Source organism: Rhinopithecus roxellana, chromosome 14 (assembly GCF_007565055.1).
Source record: "Rhinopithecus roxellana isolate Shanxi Qingling chromosome 14, ASM756505v1, whole genome shotgun sequence".
Classification (NCBI taxonomy): Eukaryota; Metazoa; Chordata; class Mammalia; order Primates; family Cercopithecidae; genus Rhinopithecus; species Rhinopithecus roxellana.
The window spans coordinates 19,929,806-19,949,661 of record NC_044562.1 but is presented as its reverse complement, the minus strand read 5'-3'; the positions used below and the strand labels follow the sequence as shown (position 1 = coordinate 19,949,661).

General features: G+C 40.4%; 1 protein-coding gene across 1 annotated transcript in view; it reads right to left on the bottom strand.

Annotated features, from left to right (window-relative positions):
• DNER (delta/notch like EGF repeat containing) overlaps nt 1–19,856 on the bottom strand; it is a 366,185-nt gene that overhangs the window by 42,679 nt on the left and 303,650 nt on the right. The window contains exons 9-10 of the mRNA XM_010370769.2: nt 19,154–19,276; nt 7,965–8,078 (exon numbers count right to left, since the gene is read on the bottom strand). Coding sequence (XP_010369071.2) covers nt 7,965–8,078; nt 19,154–19,276 — 237 coding nt within the window. The remainder of the gene's footprint in view (nt 1–7,964; nt 8,079–19,153; nt 19,277–19,856) is intronic.

The following is a 19,856-nucleotide window of genomic DNA, read 5'->3' as shown; positions in this document are numbered from 1 at the left end:
TCAGGAAAGAATGCAAACTGTGAGAAAAAATTCTAACTAGATTACAGATGTATGGAACAACCTCACTAAGGGGCCCGAGGAGGAGCTGACCTAAGTGACTTTGGAAATGGGTAGCATCTGTAAGACTAAATGCAAAATAAGTGGTACATAAACACAATACTCTAGTTCATAAGGTTGTTTCCTACAAGGGTATAAGTTAACAATTCTGATACTGCTATACCTGGATACTGAAACTGAACAATTAAGTAAATAAATGATGGATGATGAAAGGCAGTATTTGGTTGTTGGTGTGAAGGGTTTACAAATAAGCAAGGGGAGAAGGCTAGAACCATTCATGCTGTAATAAACTAGAGTTGGAGACATCACTGTGAATTCATGTTTAGCTTAATATAGACAAAGATGACTACATCATGCAATATTTATGGATAAGTACATGTCCATGGGTTAGTATACACATGTACCTCCTCGCTTTGTCAGCTGAGAGGACCTAAGAGCAGTGACATCCCAATAGAAACAAGCACAGCTTAGTACCCAAATCTTAGTTTTAATACTATTCTCCAATTATAAAACCAGAGATCCTTAGAGAAATGAATGACTCTAGAACTGGAGCAGGAAATACACAAGATGAGGCTGAAGCATCTTTCAGTGCCAGAAGGTATATATGTTTTAAAAAGCAAAACAAAAATGTAGCCACAAAACAAAAAATTAACCACATTAATGGGGATGTGTCAAAGAGGTATAGGAGCCAACTGAAAGAACTCCCAATGGCCAAAGCTGGAACATTTTGAACAACAAAATAAATTTTAAAAGTATTGGATTACAACCTAAAGTATAACATAAATATCCTGAACCCACAAATAAATGATTAAATAAATACACGAAAGGAGGAGAATAAACAAATCTTTCATCCAGAAGAATTGCAAATAATTCATGTAGCTACTTTACCCTCAAAGAGCGAGAGCATAACTCCTCTCTTGATAAGTGTGGACTACACAACACTTTCTTTGGAAGGAAGTCACTTCCTCCCAAATAGTTAAGTATGGAAAGGGGGAGAAAGAGTAACATTATAGTAGAGAAACTTGACAAACGCTACCGCAGCTAAGTGATCAACATCAACATCAACGATCACAAATCTCACTGACAGTAATGTAGCCTTGATGTGATGTGATAGGATTAGACAATGGACAAAAGACAGAAAGAAACATTTCTTCAGAGGCTATGCAGATATCAAATAAGCACATGAAAAGATGCTCAACATCATTTATCATTAGGGAAATTCAGACTGAAACCCTAATGAGCTATCATTTTACCCCTATCAGAATGGCCCAAATGAAAAATAGTGACAATACCAAATGCTGGCAACGATGTAGAGAAACTGAATCATTCAGACATTGTTGGTGGGAATATAAAATGCATAAGCCACTCTGGAAACATTTTGGCTATTTTTGTAAAACTAAGCATGCAACTACCATATGACCCAGCAATTGAATTTCTGGGCAATTGTCCCAGAAAAATGAAAATTTATGTTCACACATAAACCTATATATGACAGTTTACACCACCTTTTTTATAATAGCTCAAAACTGAAAACAATCCAGATTCCTTTCAACAGGGGACTGGTTAAACAAACTCTGGGACATCCATACTTTGGAATACTGCTCAGCAATAAAAAGGGAGAACTATTGACCCAAAATAACCTAGATGCATCTCCAAAGAATCATGCTGAGTGGAAAAAAAAGGAATCTCAAAAGGTTACACACCATATGATTCCATTTATGCAATATTGTTGAAATTACAAAATTACAAGAATGCAAAATACACTAGTGGTTTCCAGGAATTAAAGATAGTTGTGGTGCAAGGGAAAAGGGTATTGCTATAAAAGGGCAAATGAGGAGTCCCTGTGGTGATGAAAATGCTCTGTATCTTGACTACATCTACGTCAGTGTCCTTTCATAACTACTATCCTGGTTATGAAATTGTACTGCAGTTTTACAATACGTTATCATTGGAGGAAACTGGGTGAAGGTTACACTGGATCTCTCTCTATTACTACTTGCAACTGCAATAATCTCAACACTAAAATTTTGAAAAACAAGCCAGAGAAAAAATAGACCCATACATAATCAATTGTTTTCTAACAAATGTGGCAATGAAATCCAATGAAATCGAATGGGGAAAAGATTGTATTATCAATAAGATGCTGGACTAACTGGATATTTACATGGGAAAAATATTTTCCATCCTTAAGTCACACCATACACAAAAATTAACTTAAGACACACTCTATACCTAAACTTAAAAACAGACCTATTTTTAAAGCATTTTAGAAGAAAACATTGGATAAAATTTCACCATATTGAAATAGACAAAGATTTTTTACAATACCAGAAAAGCACAAACCATAAAAGAAAAAAAATTATAAATTAGACCAATTACCAAAATTGAAAACTTTACTCCCCAAAAGATACCATTAAAAAAATACATGGATGAGCAAAATGTATACCTGACAAAGCACTTGTATCCAGCATATGTAAAGAACTCTTTGAAATCAAAAGTATGACAAATAACCAAAATTTTTTAAATGGGCAAATTATTTGAAAAGATAAGTCACAAGTAAAGACATATGAAGAGCAAACAACCACATGAAAGATGCTGAGCATCAAAGAAATTGAAATGAAAATGTCAATGAAATTAAAGCACTGATGGTATTTTACCATAAAAATGACCTAGAAATTGTAATATTCTACTGTGAACTGAAAGACAAATATCAAAAAAATAGTTGAGTTAAAAAACAGAGAGAAAGATATAGTAACATCATTCCACCTTTAATAATGCACAAGAATTTCCTGCTCTGGTGAGAAAGGAATGGGTCCCTTGTGTCCCAGCTGTTCAAATGACAATGTCAATGGGCTTGGAAGAATCTTTGGCTTCCCTGTTGAAGTACAGTAACCTCATGTCCAGTCTATGGTTTCAGGTAAAAAATAAAGCAGGTCCTGGAGAATTAATGTTGCATCAGGGGATCTTTCCTTCCATCCACTGGTCCTCAGCCAGATAATTCCAAGGGGGCAGAATTGCAAAGCTTCGAAGACAAGAGTGGTCCCAAAGTAAGACAGTAACTGAAGGGTGGACAGGACCTAGGCCAGGACAGTGGGCCTTATGGAGAGAGCTGTGTAGAAGGAATGAAATGCTTGAAGAGCAGGGAGGCTCTCTGTTCAGATGACTGGAGGAAGCGTATTTTCAACCAGAAACCTAAGTTCAGCAAGAGAGGACAGAGTCCCCCACATACCACACCCTAGACTTTATCTGATGGCCTAAGAAAGCCAGTTTAATATGGTAAATATGACATTGGATTATCTAATTATATAGCAATGATTTGCCCAATTCACTCCACTCAATCAGGCAGAGAGTTTTTGAGCACTCAGTAGCTGGCCAAATGTAACTTCTGCTAAACCTCAGATACAATGAAAGAGTATTTGATTCTAAGGTAGCTCAACCTCAAGAGCAGACGCACCATACTCCTTGTATGGAAGCAGTTAATATTTTATCAGCCACTCCTGGAACCTAGTTCTCAGGATACAATAGGTTCTCTTTAAGGAAAAAAGTGGTTTTATGATCAAATAGATTTGAAAGATAAAAGCAAATGTGATTCTTTACTGTTTAAGACCTCTGAGAACCTTGAGCACACAGACATCCTTTATGAATCTGCACGTGGGATGTATCATGTCCCACATTTACTTGGTCACAGAACACTTTTTTCCATGGAGCATCTCCTGGGACCAGTTTTCTGTTAAATACATTAACAGTACAACCCCTGAATGACTTTAGGAACTATTCTATGGTCCTCTGTAGGCTGAAAAACTACCAGGACTGAATAGAATAGACCACTTGTTTTCAAAAACCAGTTAGAGTGATGTTTAAACCTACTTCAGTGAGACCCACTGCGCCCTGAGATCAGGGTGGTTCTCATGAAAAAATGCCCAGGGGTAGGATTGCTGGTGGGGTATATATGGGTATGGTGGGGGTAGGGTAAAGGGATAAGCAGAGGGGGCTGAAAGGCAAGAGATGGAGGAAAGGGACCTTACTGAGAAGAGCCTGATATGGTATGTTCAGGTATGCAGCAGGCAGAGGGGCCCAGGACAAAGCTGGAAAGGCTGGATGGGGCCAGACCCCTCAGGTCTTAAAGATTATGTTAAGGACTTTGATCTTTTTCTTAAGGACAATACAATGCCAATAGGTGATTTTAGGTAAAGAGTGATAAGATTAGATGATCATGCATAAGGTCTCTACAGTATGAAAAATGGATTAGGAGTCAGGGGGAATAGGTGTGAGGAGACCAGATAGGAGGGCTTGTACTGGCCCAGGTTGGAGGTGAAGGCAGCATGGTGCTGACTCTGCAAAGAAGTGAAAAGATCTAAGAAGTTTTTAGGAGTCCTTGGTAGTTGGATGGAGGTAAGAGGGAAAAGGAGGAAGGATTTTAGTCTGTCCTCACACTGCTATAAAGATACTACCCAAGACTGGATAATTTAGAAAGGAAAGATTTAATTGACTCACAGTTCTGCGTGGCTGGGGAGTCCTCAGAAAACTGACAATCATGGCAGAAGTCACCTGTTCACATGGCGGCATGAGAGAGAATGTGAGCCAGCAGGGGAAATGCCAGCGACTTATAAAACCATCAGATCTCATGAGAACTCACTCACTATCATGAGAATAGCATGAAGGAAACTGTCCCCACGATCCAACTACCTCCACCTGGTCTCTCCCTTGACATGTGGGGATTATGGGGATTATAATTCAAGATGAGATTTGGGTGGGAACACAAAGCTTAACCATATCAGAGGATATCAAAATGGTTACCCAGTTTCTGGCCAGAACGACTGGGAGTGATGGTAATGCCATTTGATGAGCTACAGATATTTAAAGATGGAAAGGAGAAGAAGATCTGAGTCTGGGGTGTCTTTGAGATATTCAAGAGTATATGTGGAGTAGATAGTTGGAGTTTCGCTAAATATTCTGGAGAGAACATGACATTTTCTCATAAAATACTGAAGTAAATTTCGAAAACATTAGAGACTTAAATGCATAAAATTAATTCATACATGATTAGCATAATGGAGGATAATATTTCTAAAATCTTGATATATAGAATCTTTCTAGCATGAAACAAGAAAAGAAACCAAGACCTCAATATGTAATTAAGTAAAACTAAAATATAACAAGTGGAAAACACAATGCTTTGTCCACATTTAAAAGGCAAATGACGGTGGAAAAATATGTGTAACCTATGGCAGATAAAATGTTATATACTTAAAATAAAGGGCTATTTCAAATCAAGAAGAGTAAAGATTAGCAGGAATGGTCTTGTAAAAAATCAGACAAAGGATATGAATAGAGAGTTCATAAAGGAAGAAACACAACCAGAAACATAGTGTTCAACCTTACTATAAGTCTAAGATCTACAAATTTAAGCAACACTAAAGTGGTGTTTTTGACCATTAGAATGACAAGTCTCACATTTGTGTCAAGACAAGGAAATAAATGCCCCTGTGCACTTTTGAAGTAAATATCAGTTCAATGTTTGTTTTTTGTCTCCTCTTAGCGAGTAATATCGAAATGTGTGTGTATTCTCCCGGACTCTGGGGTTCTATTTCTGCAAAATTATACTAAAAATAAGATAAGTACACAAAGTTGTATATACAAGAAGATTCCTTGTAATATTGTTTATAATGGGGAAAAGTTCTCAACTGCCCAAAAGTTGAATTGTGGATGGAACTTTAAAATATCATAATATCATATAATGGACTACAGGGCAGCCAGTAAACATAAAACAGAAGCTATTCCTTGATGTAAAAACACATTTATGATATACGTATATTTTAAGTGAAAAGTAAATTATAAAATAGTGTGAACAGTATGACTCCTTTTATATTCAAATATATATGCATATACACTATACGCTATATACTACACACACATAGACCTTCAGGAAAGTCTCTGGATATCAGAATGTATCAAAATCTTAATAACAGTGATCTCTTAGCAGAGCAGTTTTTAGTGGTGGGATTTTTTTTTTCCATAGTTGTATATTTTCTCTTTTCTTTTTTATTTTTTTATTTTTTTATTATACTTTAAGTTCTAGGGTACATGTGCATAACGTGCAGGTTTGTTACATATGTATACTTATGCCATGTTGGTGTGCTGCACCCATCAACTCGTCAGCACCCATCAATTCATCATTTATATCATGTATAACTCCCCAATGCCATCCCTCCCTCCTCCCCCCTCCCCATGATAGGCCCCGGTGTGTGATGTTCCCCTTCCCGAGTCCAAGTGATCTCATTGTTCAGTTCCCACCTATGAGTGAGAACATGCGGTGTTTGGTTTTCTGTTCTTGTGATAGTTTGCTAAGAATGATGGTTTCCTGCTGCATCCATGTCCCTACAAAGGACGCAAACTCATCCTTTTTTATGGCTGCATAGTATTCCATGGTGTATATGTGCCACATTTTCTTATTCCAGTCTGTCACAGATGGACATTTGGGTTGATTCCAAGTCTTTGCATAGTCGTATATTTTCTAATTTTTCTTCTATGCTTTTTATTACTCATGGGATAAGAATATCTGGAAAAAAAACCAAGATGGTTCCCTAATATTATTTTTGCCTCCACTGGTAAGTATAAATGTCTGCATGTGTTTATAAGCAAAACAAAGCCATCTGTGAATCATTTTTGGAGTGAGCCAGCTTCTCAGTCCCAAGAAAAGCCAAAAGGAAAACACAGGCTGTGACACTGATAAATAGAAGGAAAATCAGAAGTTGCTTTTCCTACACTTTGGCTTTTGTCACCTTCGCCAGGAGCACAAATGAGGCTCCCCTGGGATGGCTTAGGGACCCAGGCTCTGTGAAATTCTCCAGGGCTTCGGAGGTGGCCACAGTGGCTTAGCAGGGGAGAGGTGAACACAGCAAGATGCTCTCCAGCCAATGATAACATATATTTTTCTTTGGCTTCAGAGCCCACCTTCTTCTGTGGGTACTTGATATGTCATCCTCTTCCAATTTGCAATCCAGAGTGACCCTTAGGCTTTTGTCGTTTGAGCAAAACTCTAAAAACATAGACTTTGTCTTACTCTCTACATTTCAAGATCCCTGGGTTCTGTTGGAAAAGCAGGAGATGGAACATTTTCTCTCCAGTAGTTTAGTTTCTTTTATCTGTACTTTCTCTGCCTACGTGTCCCAAAACCTGGGGAATAGAAAGTTAAAAGCCTGAAAGATAAATTAATCAATAACAAATGTTTTCTAAGTCTCCAAAAGAATCTGATGAACATTTGAGAGACTACCCTCAGCACATACACGTACAAACCACATTTCACATCTGTTTTTGGAGATTCACAAAGTCCTTGAAGCTCATGAGGGGGTGACTTTGAAGAAGGACCCTAAGTTAGGCTGGAACCCCCAGTCTAGAAGTGGCTCCTCCTGCTCGGTGTTCAGTGGCCACCAATGTTTCTGGAGAAGCCAGTCCTGCCCCGCCAATCTCGCCTCCCACCCCACTTGCCCCTGACACTTTCATATCTTGCAATGAAAATAAATATGGCAGCTGAAAGCAGCATCTACCGAAGACACACCCCTTCCTTCTTTCCATCTTCTGACTTTCATTAACCCATCACTTTTTTCAAGTGTTCATGTAATGGCTCATTTCTCATGTTTCATAGTCCTAGCCTGGGAAATGTACAGTAATGACAGTCTTTGTAAGTCTAGACGCCAAACGACCATCTCAGAAAAGCCTCATTTAATGAGGCTCACACAATGGGTTGTTTTAAAATAGATCTTCATCCGGGCCATGCCTCCTTAGATTTTGTAATGGTGTTTATATTTTGCAATATTTTATTCATGATGGGATTTGGGTTTTTTGAACATCTGCAATCTCGGGCACTTCGTGGTAAATTTGAAAACTCAGTCCATAGAATCACTTGCCTGTAAACCCAGGTGCACAGATGCACGTGCCATTCAGGCCATCACTGTCACAGGTGGCTCCGTTCAGACAGCTGACGTTAGCGCAGGGATCCTTGTACAATTCACAGTGTATTCCTGCAGAGAAACAAGCAAAACAGGATGACTCATCCAGGACTCTCTAGCTCCCATGGTCTCTAAAAGCAAAGTCAGAACACTCTGGAACAATGCAAGGGAGATTCCCAGCATGGGTGTGTGTGGGTGAGTGTATACACATGTGCCCACTCATGACTTTAGACTGTTGTAAAAACATGCCTTATGAGAAAGTAACACATTCGATCACTGTCCATAAGTCCCACCATAGTCTTTTAGCTGTACTTTCTCTGCCTACGTGTCCCAAAGCCTGGGGAACAGAAAGTTAAAAGCCTGAAAGATAAATTAATCAATAGTAAATGGTTTATAAGTCTCCAAAAGAAACAGAAAATATCTAGATGACCTTGATAAAATATAATATTAGCAACCTGAAAGTGAAGATGTGGAATCAGATATTAAAGTGAGTCCCAGTTCTACTTTGAAGAACTGCAGAGGAGAGGGGAAGCTGCGTAATACTTAGACTTCATTCTCAAAGACATTACTGCATGCTTTATGTCTAATTTATTCCTCACAACAACACTATGAGACAATTATCCCCATTCCCCTATTTTACAGATGAGGAAACTGAGGAAAGAGTGCAAGATCACAAGCCTGGTAGGAAAGGAGCTGAGATTTGAACCTGCCCGTAATCCCATCCCAGAGTCTGTGTTTGCTAAGTAGGCTGTTGACAGTGACCCTGAATTAACTGCAGAAATAAAACTCCATGGAGCTCAGCACTCCTTTAACAAAGAAGAGGCATTAAAAAAAAAAAAAATCTGTAAAGTAAAACAGAAAGTTTCTCATTTACATTTTTTTTTAAAAAAAGACTGTGTGTGCATGTATGTATGCAAATGCCTTAAGTGGGACTGGATTACTTCTAGGAGACTTGATTACTTTGATTTTCACATCTGTGTATTTCTACATTATTGGCACCTTTTTAACAAATATCTATTCTTTTATAATTTTATTAAAAACTTTAAAAATCTAATGCTATTTGAAAGGTGGGATATCTGCTGGTATTACACTGGATGCCAAGATGGATGACTAGATTAGTGTGTGTGTGTCTCTCTCTCCTCCTCCCTCTCTCCCTTCCCCTATCCCCCACCCCTTGGAGAAAAAGATAAATTACATTCTATCTTGCCTAAGAATGTACATAATGATATGCTCACACTTCCCAACAGCCTCAAGAAAAATATGCGTAAAGCAAATAGTAACTGAATGGTATTTACTGAATTTTCTCTGCACTTCATTACTTAGCTCATGTTGTGCAAGGGACTGCCACACTCAGTGACTCATCCTTCAGGCACTGAAATCATCCTTGCTGGGCTTTTCCCTTATTTCTTTCTCAGTGCCTTAAGAAGTAGGGCTCAGGAAGGAGGAAAGGAAGTAAAAGAAAATAGAAATGGAACTTCCTGTCTATATTCACACTAATGACTTATTTGACTTATTTGAGCCAGGTAAAGCTCAAATTTTAGAATAAATGACCTGTAATTCTTTTTCATCCTTTGCTCCTTCTAGCTAAGCCATCAACAATGTTCTGCCTGGTATTTTTCTGAAGCATCTTTCAGATCTTTGCCTTTCTTTCCTTTCTGAGACCACCCCTGAGATCCCACTGCCTCATGCCTCGTGCCTGCTGCCTCCTGCAGCCTTGTCTTAGTTTCTTTCCTCTGTCTCCAGGGACTTGAACGAGCCTCCTCAACGTTCTGCATCCCTAACCCAGGTTGCATGGTAACATAAAATATCAAAAGTGTTGAGACTAGCATAAATCTAGTCATTCTTCCTCATTTGGGTGTGTATGGCCTCTTCTCCCAGGAGTCTCTATTTTTACTTTCCTATTGATTCACAAGTAGACCGGGCTCAATTGAAAGAATAAAAAGCAGAAGAGCCTTTTCTGCTTCAAAATGTTTATCGCAACACAAAGACTCACATATTTGCAAGTTCCCATTGGGCTGATCAATGGGAGCCAAGTGACAAAACAGTCTTTTGGTTGTAGTGGGACATATAGCCACCACCAACGTTAAGAGGTGCCCGAAGTCTAGAAAACATTTCCATTAGACCTGAAGTCAAAGAAATCAAATGATTGTCACTGGGTTTCTAGTAATACATTAATATCACTAACATATCAGCACACAAACTACCACATTTTAAAAACAAGACTGAAAAGCAAATTCTAGGCCAAATATTTAAGCGTCTTACCTTTTATTTAAAGTCTTCAACAAAATAGACTTGATAATAAGCAATTTCAATCTTCTGGGTGTTTGGGGTTTTCGTTTGGATGGCTGGCTCTTTTTTGGAGGGTGGGGAGGCAATACTTTTTTCTCTTGTTAATTTTATTTTTCAAATGGTAAGACATTTGGTCCCTTAAGCGTCTATTGAGAGTTTCCTGGCAGCAAGACTGGACAAAAGCTAATCTTCACAGAAACCTGATCATGGAGGAGCAAGACGGTGTTAAAAGTCCCTGGAGAGCACTTTGGTGACTCACATTTCTCTATCGTAAACCTTGTTAATCCCTATATAAGATATATTTGTCATATTGCTCAGCTTGTCATTCGAGCTGAACAACTCTGGGCTAAAAACTTTAAACACAGAGCACTGACAATCATGGACACTACTGACGAGCCAAGGTGTCTCCACTCAAACCCTTCTCCTCTGGAGGTCCCTAGGCCCCTCTTCCTGCCCTCCTCACCACACCCATTCCCAGAAAACATGGAGTCTTGAGCATCCTGTTTCCTCTGAGGAGTCACCTTCTTTCACACCCTTCCTCCAACCTGATCTCCGCATATTTAACTAATCTCTCAATTCCCAATCCAAATGCCCTCTCTCTGCAAAGCTGAACCTTGATTTTCTCAACACAGACCACATTCTTCCACCATTGTGCCTTGAGAGCATGCCGGGACTGTCACGATCACGGAGGTCACTGTGCCAAATCATAACTTATCTGCTCTCCTGACTGATTCTCCCACAAATCTCTCAAGTCCTGGAGAGCAGAGGCCGTATCACAATGCGTGGAAGAAATTATGGACCTAGCACCGGAATCCTATCCTTTCAAGAGGGGCAACGGCCAGTGTACTTTGGCTGACACACAGGTGAGGCTGCCAGAGGAGAGATTCCAAACTCCAAATCTGCCTCAAAAACACCCTATTTTGTCAGAGAAAACCAGGTCCACACTTCAAACTAAGTCTGTGGAATGACACATGCATCACCCATTGGCAGAGGACGCAGCACGCACTATTACAAAACTGATGTTTAGTCTCAAGCAAAAATAAACTGTAATTCAGTCAAAACTAATAAAAATTCATACTTTTCATATTAAGGGATGGAGAAGAAATGTTTCTAAAAAGACTTTGATTCCAACAGGGTTCTTACAGAAGTTAATTTTAGAAATGAAATAAGCTAGAATTCAAAAAGCACTACACCAATTATAAGTCTTTGTTATCGTAACAAATTTAGTTACAATCAATATTTGAAAAATGAAAATCATTATATCTCCAGGAAACTAAGCCAGTAAAGAAGTGTTATTACACTTATTATTTGCTTTAAGACATCGTCTCGTTTCATCCAAACTTAGTTCCTCTATGAAAACTTTTTCCAGTATTTCAATCTTTACAGATCTCAACATTTTCTAAACCATCTCAGAAATTACAAATTGACATCTCAACCTTAGCCTTATTATTCCTGTGTGTCACTCAGTCTGCTCATCTGGTTAAATAATAGCCCAAAGAAGGAAGAAACTCTGACTTATCCTTTTTATATTTATCACAGTACTTGAAAGGGCTAGGTGCACAAAACAACCAGAAATTCTTGTTCCCTGGCTAAGTAGAATCTAGCAAAGGAAATAACTTTATCCAACAAAGAAGGCGTTCTCATCCTTTCCACTGAAATTTCTGTAGCCTTTAAAAATAAATAAGTAGGTACAGGCCAGGCACAGTAGCTCACGCCAGTAATCCCGGCACTTTGGGAGGCCAACGCGGGCAGATCACTTGAGATCAGGAGTTCAAGACCAGCCTGGCCAACATGGTGAAACCCCATCTCTACTAAAAATGCAAAAAATAGCCAGGCATGGTGGCACACACCTGTAATGCCAGCTACTCAGGAGGCTGAGACAGGAGAGCTGCTTGAACCCGGGAGACAGAGGTTGCAGTGAGCCAAGACAGTGCCGCTGCACTGCAGCCTGGGTGACAGAGCAAGACAACATTGCCCAAAAAAAAAAAAAAAAAAAAAAAGTAGGTACAATGTACAATGTAATTAAATCTATAATCCAGTGGTGATCTCATTTCTGAGACTCTATCCCTTGAAAGAAATCCAGAAAGTATGAAAATATAAAGATGTTAATTCCAGAAATATTTGTAATAGCCCCACATCAGATGCAAGAACAAGGCAATGGATAAGTATTCCCTCATGGGAACATTACAAAGCCACTTAAAATAAAACTAGTAAGACTTCCTAGCAATATGTAAATCAAGCATAATACCCTATTATGAGTGAGCAGAACAATATAAAATTGTAGGTATACTCAATTATTTAACAGTAAAAACATGGATACTAAAAACAGAATGGAAGCAACACAGATTATTATGGCTCATGTTATGTTGTAAAAACATGAGTAATTATGAATTTCCTCTTTTCTTCTAAATATTTGTTATTGTTATTTTCACAATGAAATATCAAACCTTTTTTCCAAATGTTATCACCAAAAATTTCAAATACATATATTGTTGATCATTTCATTGGCTCCTCTAGAAATAAAAATCAATCACTATGGGGCTGTTCCTTGACCTTTTGACAATATGAGGCATGAACACTAAACAAAGTCGTAGAAGTTGCATCATAAACCAGCCTTGAACTACGTTTGAAGGACGCAGCAGTGTTTTGGATTGTCTGAAGATGGGTTACACAGAAGCCCTCCATGAATTTTGCTTTCTAACAATTCCGTGATCTACAGTGGAGACTTACATTCCATGAAAATGCTTAAGTTGGTTTCCTTTACTTAATTCATGTGTTAAACAGTAGTTCTAACTCAAGTAAAGGTAGCCATCAAGCATTTGTTCTGTGCAAGCCACCACAGTAAGAGCTGTAGAGAATTTAAAATGAAAAAGAAGCTATGTAGTCACTGTCTTTCCAGAGCTTATCATGTAGTGTAGGGAAGAAGAAAGTCTGAAACCAAAAAGAATTTAATACAAGGCTAAACATAATTGTCATGGAAAATATAAAAAAAAAATACTGAGAGACAGTGGATACAGTCATAGGAGTGGATGAAAGCAAAGAGGAGGGAGAGAGAAAGGGGCCTGGAGGCCCACGTCATTCACAGTGTCTGGGAAACCAAGACTTAGTGAAGGCAGAGAGGAGAACCTGGTCAGGAATGAAGTTGCAGAAGACACAGCAAGGTGACATGCAGCAGGGACCTCAGGGCCCAGTGGGGCAAAGGGACAGGAACACTGGCTGAGTCAGAAGTGGAAGGGGAGGCTTCATAGATTTCACCAAATGACTTCAATTACTTCATCATGAATTTTCCTGAAACCTCTTCTACTGGAATGATATGGACAAGGGCCAAGAGCCATGGTTGAAAAAGCGAAAGGGAAGAAAGGGACGTTAAGCAGAAGGGGACATAAAGAAGTCAAAGAAGAGGTTTTTAAAATTATTATTTATATGGAATTTACTTAGAAGTGCAAGAACATTTTTTTTTCTTTAGCAGTCCAGTTTTTCTAGAAGCACTTATTTAAAAAGAATTATCTTCTCATTCCTAACAATTCCTCTTTAAGAGTCATACATTATTATTACAGACAATGGTTTCTGGGCCATTCTTCAGTTTTGGTTATCTGTCCATTCTTGCAGGGGTAATATATGAATGTAACAATAATTGTAGCATTATAATGGTTTCTTTTGTTTTGTTTTGTTTTTTTGGTTCTTTTTTTTGAGACAGAGTCTCGCTCTGTCGCCCAGGCTAGAGGGCAGTGGCGCCATCTCAGCTCACTGCAAGCTCCGCCTCCCGGGTTCATGCCATTCTCCTGCCTCAGCCTCCCGAATAGCTGGGACTACAGGCGCCCACCACCACGCCCGGCTAATTTGTTTTGTTTTGTTTTTAGTAGAGACGGGGTTTCACCATGTTAGCTAACCCAGGATGGTCTCAATCTCCTGACCTCATGATCTGCCTGCCTCAGCCTCCCAAAGTGCTGGGATTGCAGGTGTGAGCCACCACGCCAGGCCTATAATGGGTTTTTTAACATCTGGCAGAAGTTCCCCTCATTGCTTTTCTCTTTCTTTTTCTTTTTTTTTTTTTTTTCTTTGACGGAATCTTGCTCTGTTGCCCAGGCTGGAGTGCAATGGCACGATCTCAGCTCACTGCAAGCTCCACCTCCTGGGTTCAAGTGATGCTCCTGCCTCAGCCTCCTGAGTAGCTGGGACTACAGGCGTGTGCCACAGCACCTGGCTAATTTTTGTATTTTTAGTAGAGACAGGGTTTCACCATATTAGTCAGGCTGGTCTCGAACTCCTGACCTCATTATCTGCCAGCCTCAGCCTCCCAAAGTGCTAGGATTACAGGTGTGAGCCACCACCCCTGGCCTTTTTTCCTTTTTCAAAATGTTCTTAGCTATATATTTGGCTGACTCCCTATTGCACTCATTCTCTTTAGGAGGATATGTATATACATATAGAGAGAGAGAGTGTGTGTGTTATATATATAGTGTTATATATAGTTATATATATCCTCCTAAAATATAAAAACTATATATAGTTTAAAAACATATTAATATTAATATTAAGCAGTAAAAATTACCACTTAAAAAGTATATATGTAAAGTAAAAAGTTAAAGCTTAACTTTATCCCTAAAATACTACCTATCCAAGTTCTAACTCCAGGTAAGTACTAGTTAGGAATTGAAATGCATCCATCTGACAGTTTCCTGAATGTATATAGACATACTATATGTAAATATATATTGGCAAAAATATTTCCAAAAGGGGGAGAATGTCCATCCCCCCACAGAGGGAAAAGCACAGGATCATGTGGCCTCTCACTTCCCCTCACTCTTCCTCTGGGCAGAAGAGCATGATTATCTCCTCCTGTCTCTCCTTTAATTCCTTCTACCTACCCTCCCCATGTCCCCACCACTCTTAGCTTACAAGTTCTACCATTTACTGCTACATTGCTAGGGTTTACCTCCCTGTTTTCAGCAGCCTTATTTAAACCTAAACCTAAATGTCTTTATAAATATACTAAAATTAAATAAACACTGTACCTGCCCATTGGGTTTGTCACCCAGGCTGGAGTGCAGTGGCGTGATCTCAGCTCACTGCAACCTCCACCTCCCAGGTTCGAGCAATTCTCATGCCTCAGCCTCCCAAGTAGTTGAGATCACAAGCACCTGCCACCACGCCTGGCTAATTTTTGTATTTTTAGTACAGACGGGGTTTCACTGTCTGGTCTCGAACTCCTGACCTCAGGTGATCTGCCCACCTCAGCTTCCCAAAGTGTTGGGATTACAGGTGCGAGCCACCACACCCAGTCAGGAGTGAAATCTTTAACACACTTGTATGCCTTTTAATGTTTCCTATCCTCACCCCCTTCAACACATGGCTTTGTTTTAAATAATATGAAACCACTATGCTTGTTGAAATTTTTCCTTAAGAGCAAGAGTGATAGACATAGCAATTTTTCCTTAAGAGCAAGACACAGCCCAGGGTGACCCCTAGTGAGTTACACCTTTGTGTAATTTCTTCCCCTTGAGTGTGAGCTTCCAACCAAGAGCAAATGGCAGTTAAGACGTTTTGAAGATGCAATTAAGGTCTCTATCAGTTGACTTTGAGTTCCTCCCAGGTGGGCCTGGCCTAACCAGGTGAGACTTTTTACAGGGTCCAGGCTGGGTGCAGTGGCTCACATCTGTAATCCCAGCACTTTGAGAGGCCGAGGCGGGCGAATCACCTGAGGTCAGGAGTTCAAGACCAGCCTGACCAACATGGAGAAACCTTGTCTCTCTTAAAAAGACAAAATTAGCCGGACATGGTGGTGAGTGCCTGTAATCCCAGCTACTCATGAGGCTGAGGCAGGAGACTCGCTTGAACCCGGGAGGTAGAGGTTGCAGTGAGCCAAGATCATACCATTGCACTCCAGCCTGGGCAAAGAGAGTGAAACTCCATCACACACACACACACAAAAATCCAGGCCTTCCCGAAAGTTCAAGACTGGAAGCAGTGGGGGCTCTGTCATAGCTGCTGGCTTTCAAAGAGCAAGCTGTCACAAATCCTACATCCACAAGGATACAAGTCCTGCCAATAACCTAAGGGGACTTGGAAGCTGATCTCTCACTATTCAAGCCTCAGATGAGAGCTCAGTCAGTCAATACCTGGCTTTCACCTTTGTGAGCCCCTGAGCTGGGAATTGACTAAGCCACACCTGGACTTAGGAAATTGTAGGTAATAAAAGCACGTTGTTTTAAGCCAGTACTGAGTACTGATTTGTTATGCAGCAATAGACAGCTGATACAGAATGTAGATCTACTTTTTTCAAGAGACTTTCCTTCACCATTATATTACCAGTCACAATCACATAAATATCATCTATTTAGACTTACGCCTGCATTTAAAGGCATAAATCTCTTCCTTCCATTCTCCATCTTCCACTATCTGGATATCTTTGTTTTGATTTAGTTTCTATTTGGGGGGATGCTTATTAAGGTACTTATCTTAGGGTATAGGGTGCTGTATTTTCTGTATCCTTGAATGTATGGCAATATCTTTCTTTTGCCCTCAACTATAAACAACCCTTTAACTCCTAGTCCTTTTCATTTAAAAGTCTGAAACACTGCTCTGCTATTCTTTACCTTCATGATAGAGAGGGGCAGTACAATGCTGGTTTGATTCTCTTTCTTCTGTATGTAACCTGTGATCCCTTCAAAGAATCTTGTAAACATTTCTCTTTATCCTTGCAGTTACAAATTTTACCAGGAAATCTCAAATTATGTATCATCTCCTTCATTAATCCAACTGCTGCCCTGTGAGCCCATTCTATTAGAAAATAAGACTTTCTTCACCTCACAGACACCTCCTTCTAGGAGTTAGTGAATTCTGCTTCTATTTCCACATGCTCCTTCTCCTGGAGCACCCATCGCTCAGGCAGAAGCAGATCTCTGGAATCTTTTCTCCATGTTTCCTGTCTTTTCACTCGTGGTTTCCACTTCCTCATATTCTGATCCTCGCATGCACTAGTTCCTCCTTTTTATTCAGAACCAAATTCAATTTTTAGTAGTATACATGACTTTTTTCACTTCCTTTCTTGAATGTTTAGAGCTGTTGTTGCAATTTTTGTTTTTATTTCCCTAAACTTTTCTCCCTCTCTGAGTTGCTGGTGTGGGCTCCTTGTACTGGCCAGGCTAGAGGGTGGAAATCCTGGCAGAGACAGACAACATAACACATTCCCCTTAGTGCTGGATGGGCAGCCACTGGGGTCCTGTGTACTGAGGCATGAGGCAGAGAGAGGCCTCCCAGTTTGGTGTTCTCAAGGCCACAAAAAAGCGGCGGGGTTGGGGGCAACTCAGCCTACTGTTCAATTTCCTTAAAGGGCAGCCCGTATCCATCAGATCAATACACCCCTCTGCCTCCTAGGGTCAGATGCAGCACAATTATAACATGTACTTCCTCTCCACAAGATGAAGGATTCTTTGGACTCATCTGTTCATTGAGTCATCAGTTCTCTCTGGAGCCCTCATCCCTTGTTCTTGTTGTAAGCAAAGTCTCCTAGCACACATACCCTTTCTTGAGACCCCAAATCTTCACATGACCCCATCCAAGGTCATCTACCTTACTGAGCCATCCCTACCAGAGAGTCAGGAGGGATAAGGGATATTGAATGTCAATGTGAGCTGCTATCTTCCTAGAATCTTCATTTGTTCAGAGTAAGAAATCCATGAAAATATTTATAGACATGGCAAGGAGGAAGGGGAAAGGAGGTTGAAGATATGTAGAGAGAAAGGTAATAGATAGATAGACCCAGAACTGAGAAGCCTGAGAATGAAGCCAGCAAATCTGCTGTTGTGTCCTGGTAGATGTTAGTGGAGTTTGGTTCTAACTGAACATCATACTCCAAAAGAAGCATCAGATCTGTGGAACACAAAGTCAAGACTTGGCCCAGCTTCAGCCCTTTTATCCAGGGGCTTAATCAAGTTTTCAGTGTAGCCTATAAGGCCATGAGACTGGCCAAAATGGTTACTAATAAAGGTAGGTTCATCCAAAGAGAAGCAACGGTGAGGGCAATGTAAGGTCTCAAGGGAGGTGGATGGCATCAAGCAAGCAGCAATAGGAGCAAGCAGTTAAGTGAAATGGCTATAAATAGAGCCCACAAAAGCATTCCAAAATCTAAACCTGGCCCTGAAGGTACGGCTTAGAGAAATGTGTGCAACAGCTGATAAATAGGCTTTCCTGGAAGAGGGCCGTCTGAGGGTATGTGGGCTCCAGGAAGCCTTGCCATCCACAAAACGTGGTCAGAGGCCAATGGAGACACTGGGAGAAAGGGCTTTAGGGACCATGCTGACCAGGCTTTTAGGGGGAGAGCATTACTGTCCACCTCATAGGGTTTTTGGGGGGATTTAGTGAGCTATGCACATTAGGGGTTAGAACGGGGTCCACGCATTAGAAACAATCTGTCAATGTTGCCTGTTTTTAATAAGCTTAATGTATTTGCCAATGCATGGGACTCCGCCTGCCTCCTCTCCAAGAAAGCAGAGCATTCTATCTCTGCATAAGAAGCTTTATAGGGCAGCATCCTTCCTCTTCCACATTTTTCACACCTATGGTCTCTGACCTATGTCTGACAATCCATCTTAATATGACTTTTTGTTTTCAGCTTTTTACACATTCAACAAAAAAGAGAGCGAGGATCCACGAAGAACAGGACAGAAGAGAGGGTTGTTTCTCAAACCAGAGGCTTGCAAATTGGTCTCCTTGGACCCATTCATCATGCCAGCTTCAGCATTTGATTTTTATTCTGAACAATTCATGGTCCAATTAGAGGTTTATGCATTTACACTGAAAAATACATGATGTCATTTAGAGCCTTTCTGGCACAGGAAGGCCCGGCGTCCTCTCACCTTTGTATTCTGCCAGGCACACACACTCATAGCCATTAACGAGGTCCCTGCAGGTGGCTGCGTTCAGGCATGGAGCGGAGAGACACTCGTTATATTCCTCCTCACAGTAGAGGCCGTGGTAACCTGAGGGACAGAGAGAAAGGCCTGCTGTCAAATGCATCCCATTTACAACCCACTCGGGACCAGCCAGAAAGGAAGGCAGTTGGGGGTATTCATTAGAAAGTATGGCACAAACAGATGGGATTTCAGGAGCTAGATCTCTTGGGGTAAAGCTGAAAGGTGGATTTAGGGGAAGGCCATGAAGAAAGAGCCTGTTCTTATCACACTTTTTCATGATCCCAAGTATAAAAGAAATGATTTCATTTATCCACTGACATTCTCATCATAGTGCATCCAACGGTGCTGGTGTTAGGGTGATCCAGTCACTGAGTGTGTCTGCTGCAGCCATTGGAGATAGTGAGTGAGCAGAACTTATGGCAGGGGAGGAGCAAACAACTCCCTTCAAGAGTAAGAGCCTGGCTGGGTGTGGTGGCTCATGCCTGTAATCCCAGCACTTTGGGATACCGAGGCAGGTGGATCCCTTGAGCTCAGGAGTTTGAGACCAGCCTCGCCAACATAGTGAAACTCTGTCTCTACTAAAAACACAAAAAATTAGCCAGACATGGTGGCAGGCACCTGTAATCTCAGCTACTCAGTAGGCTGA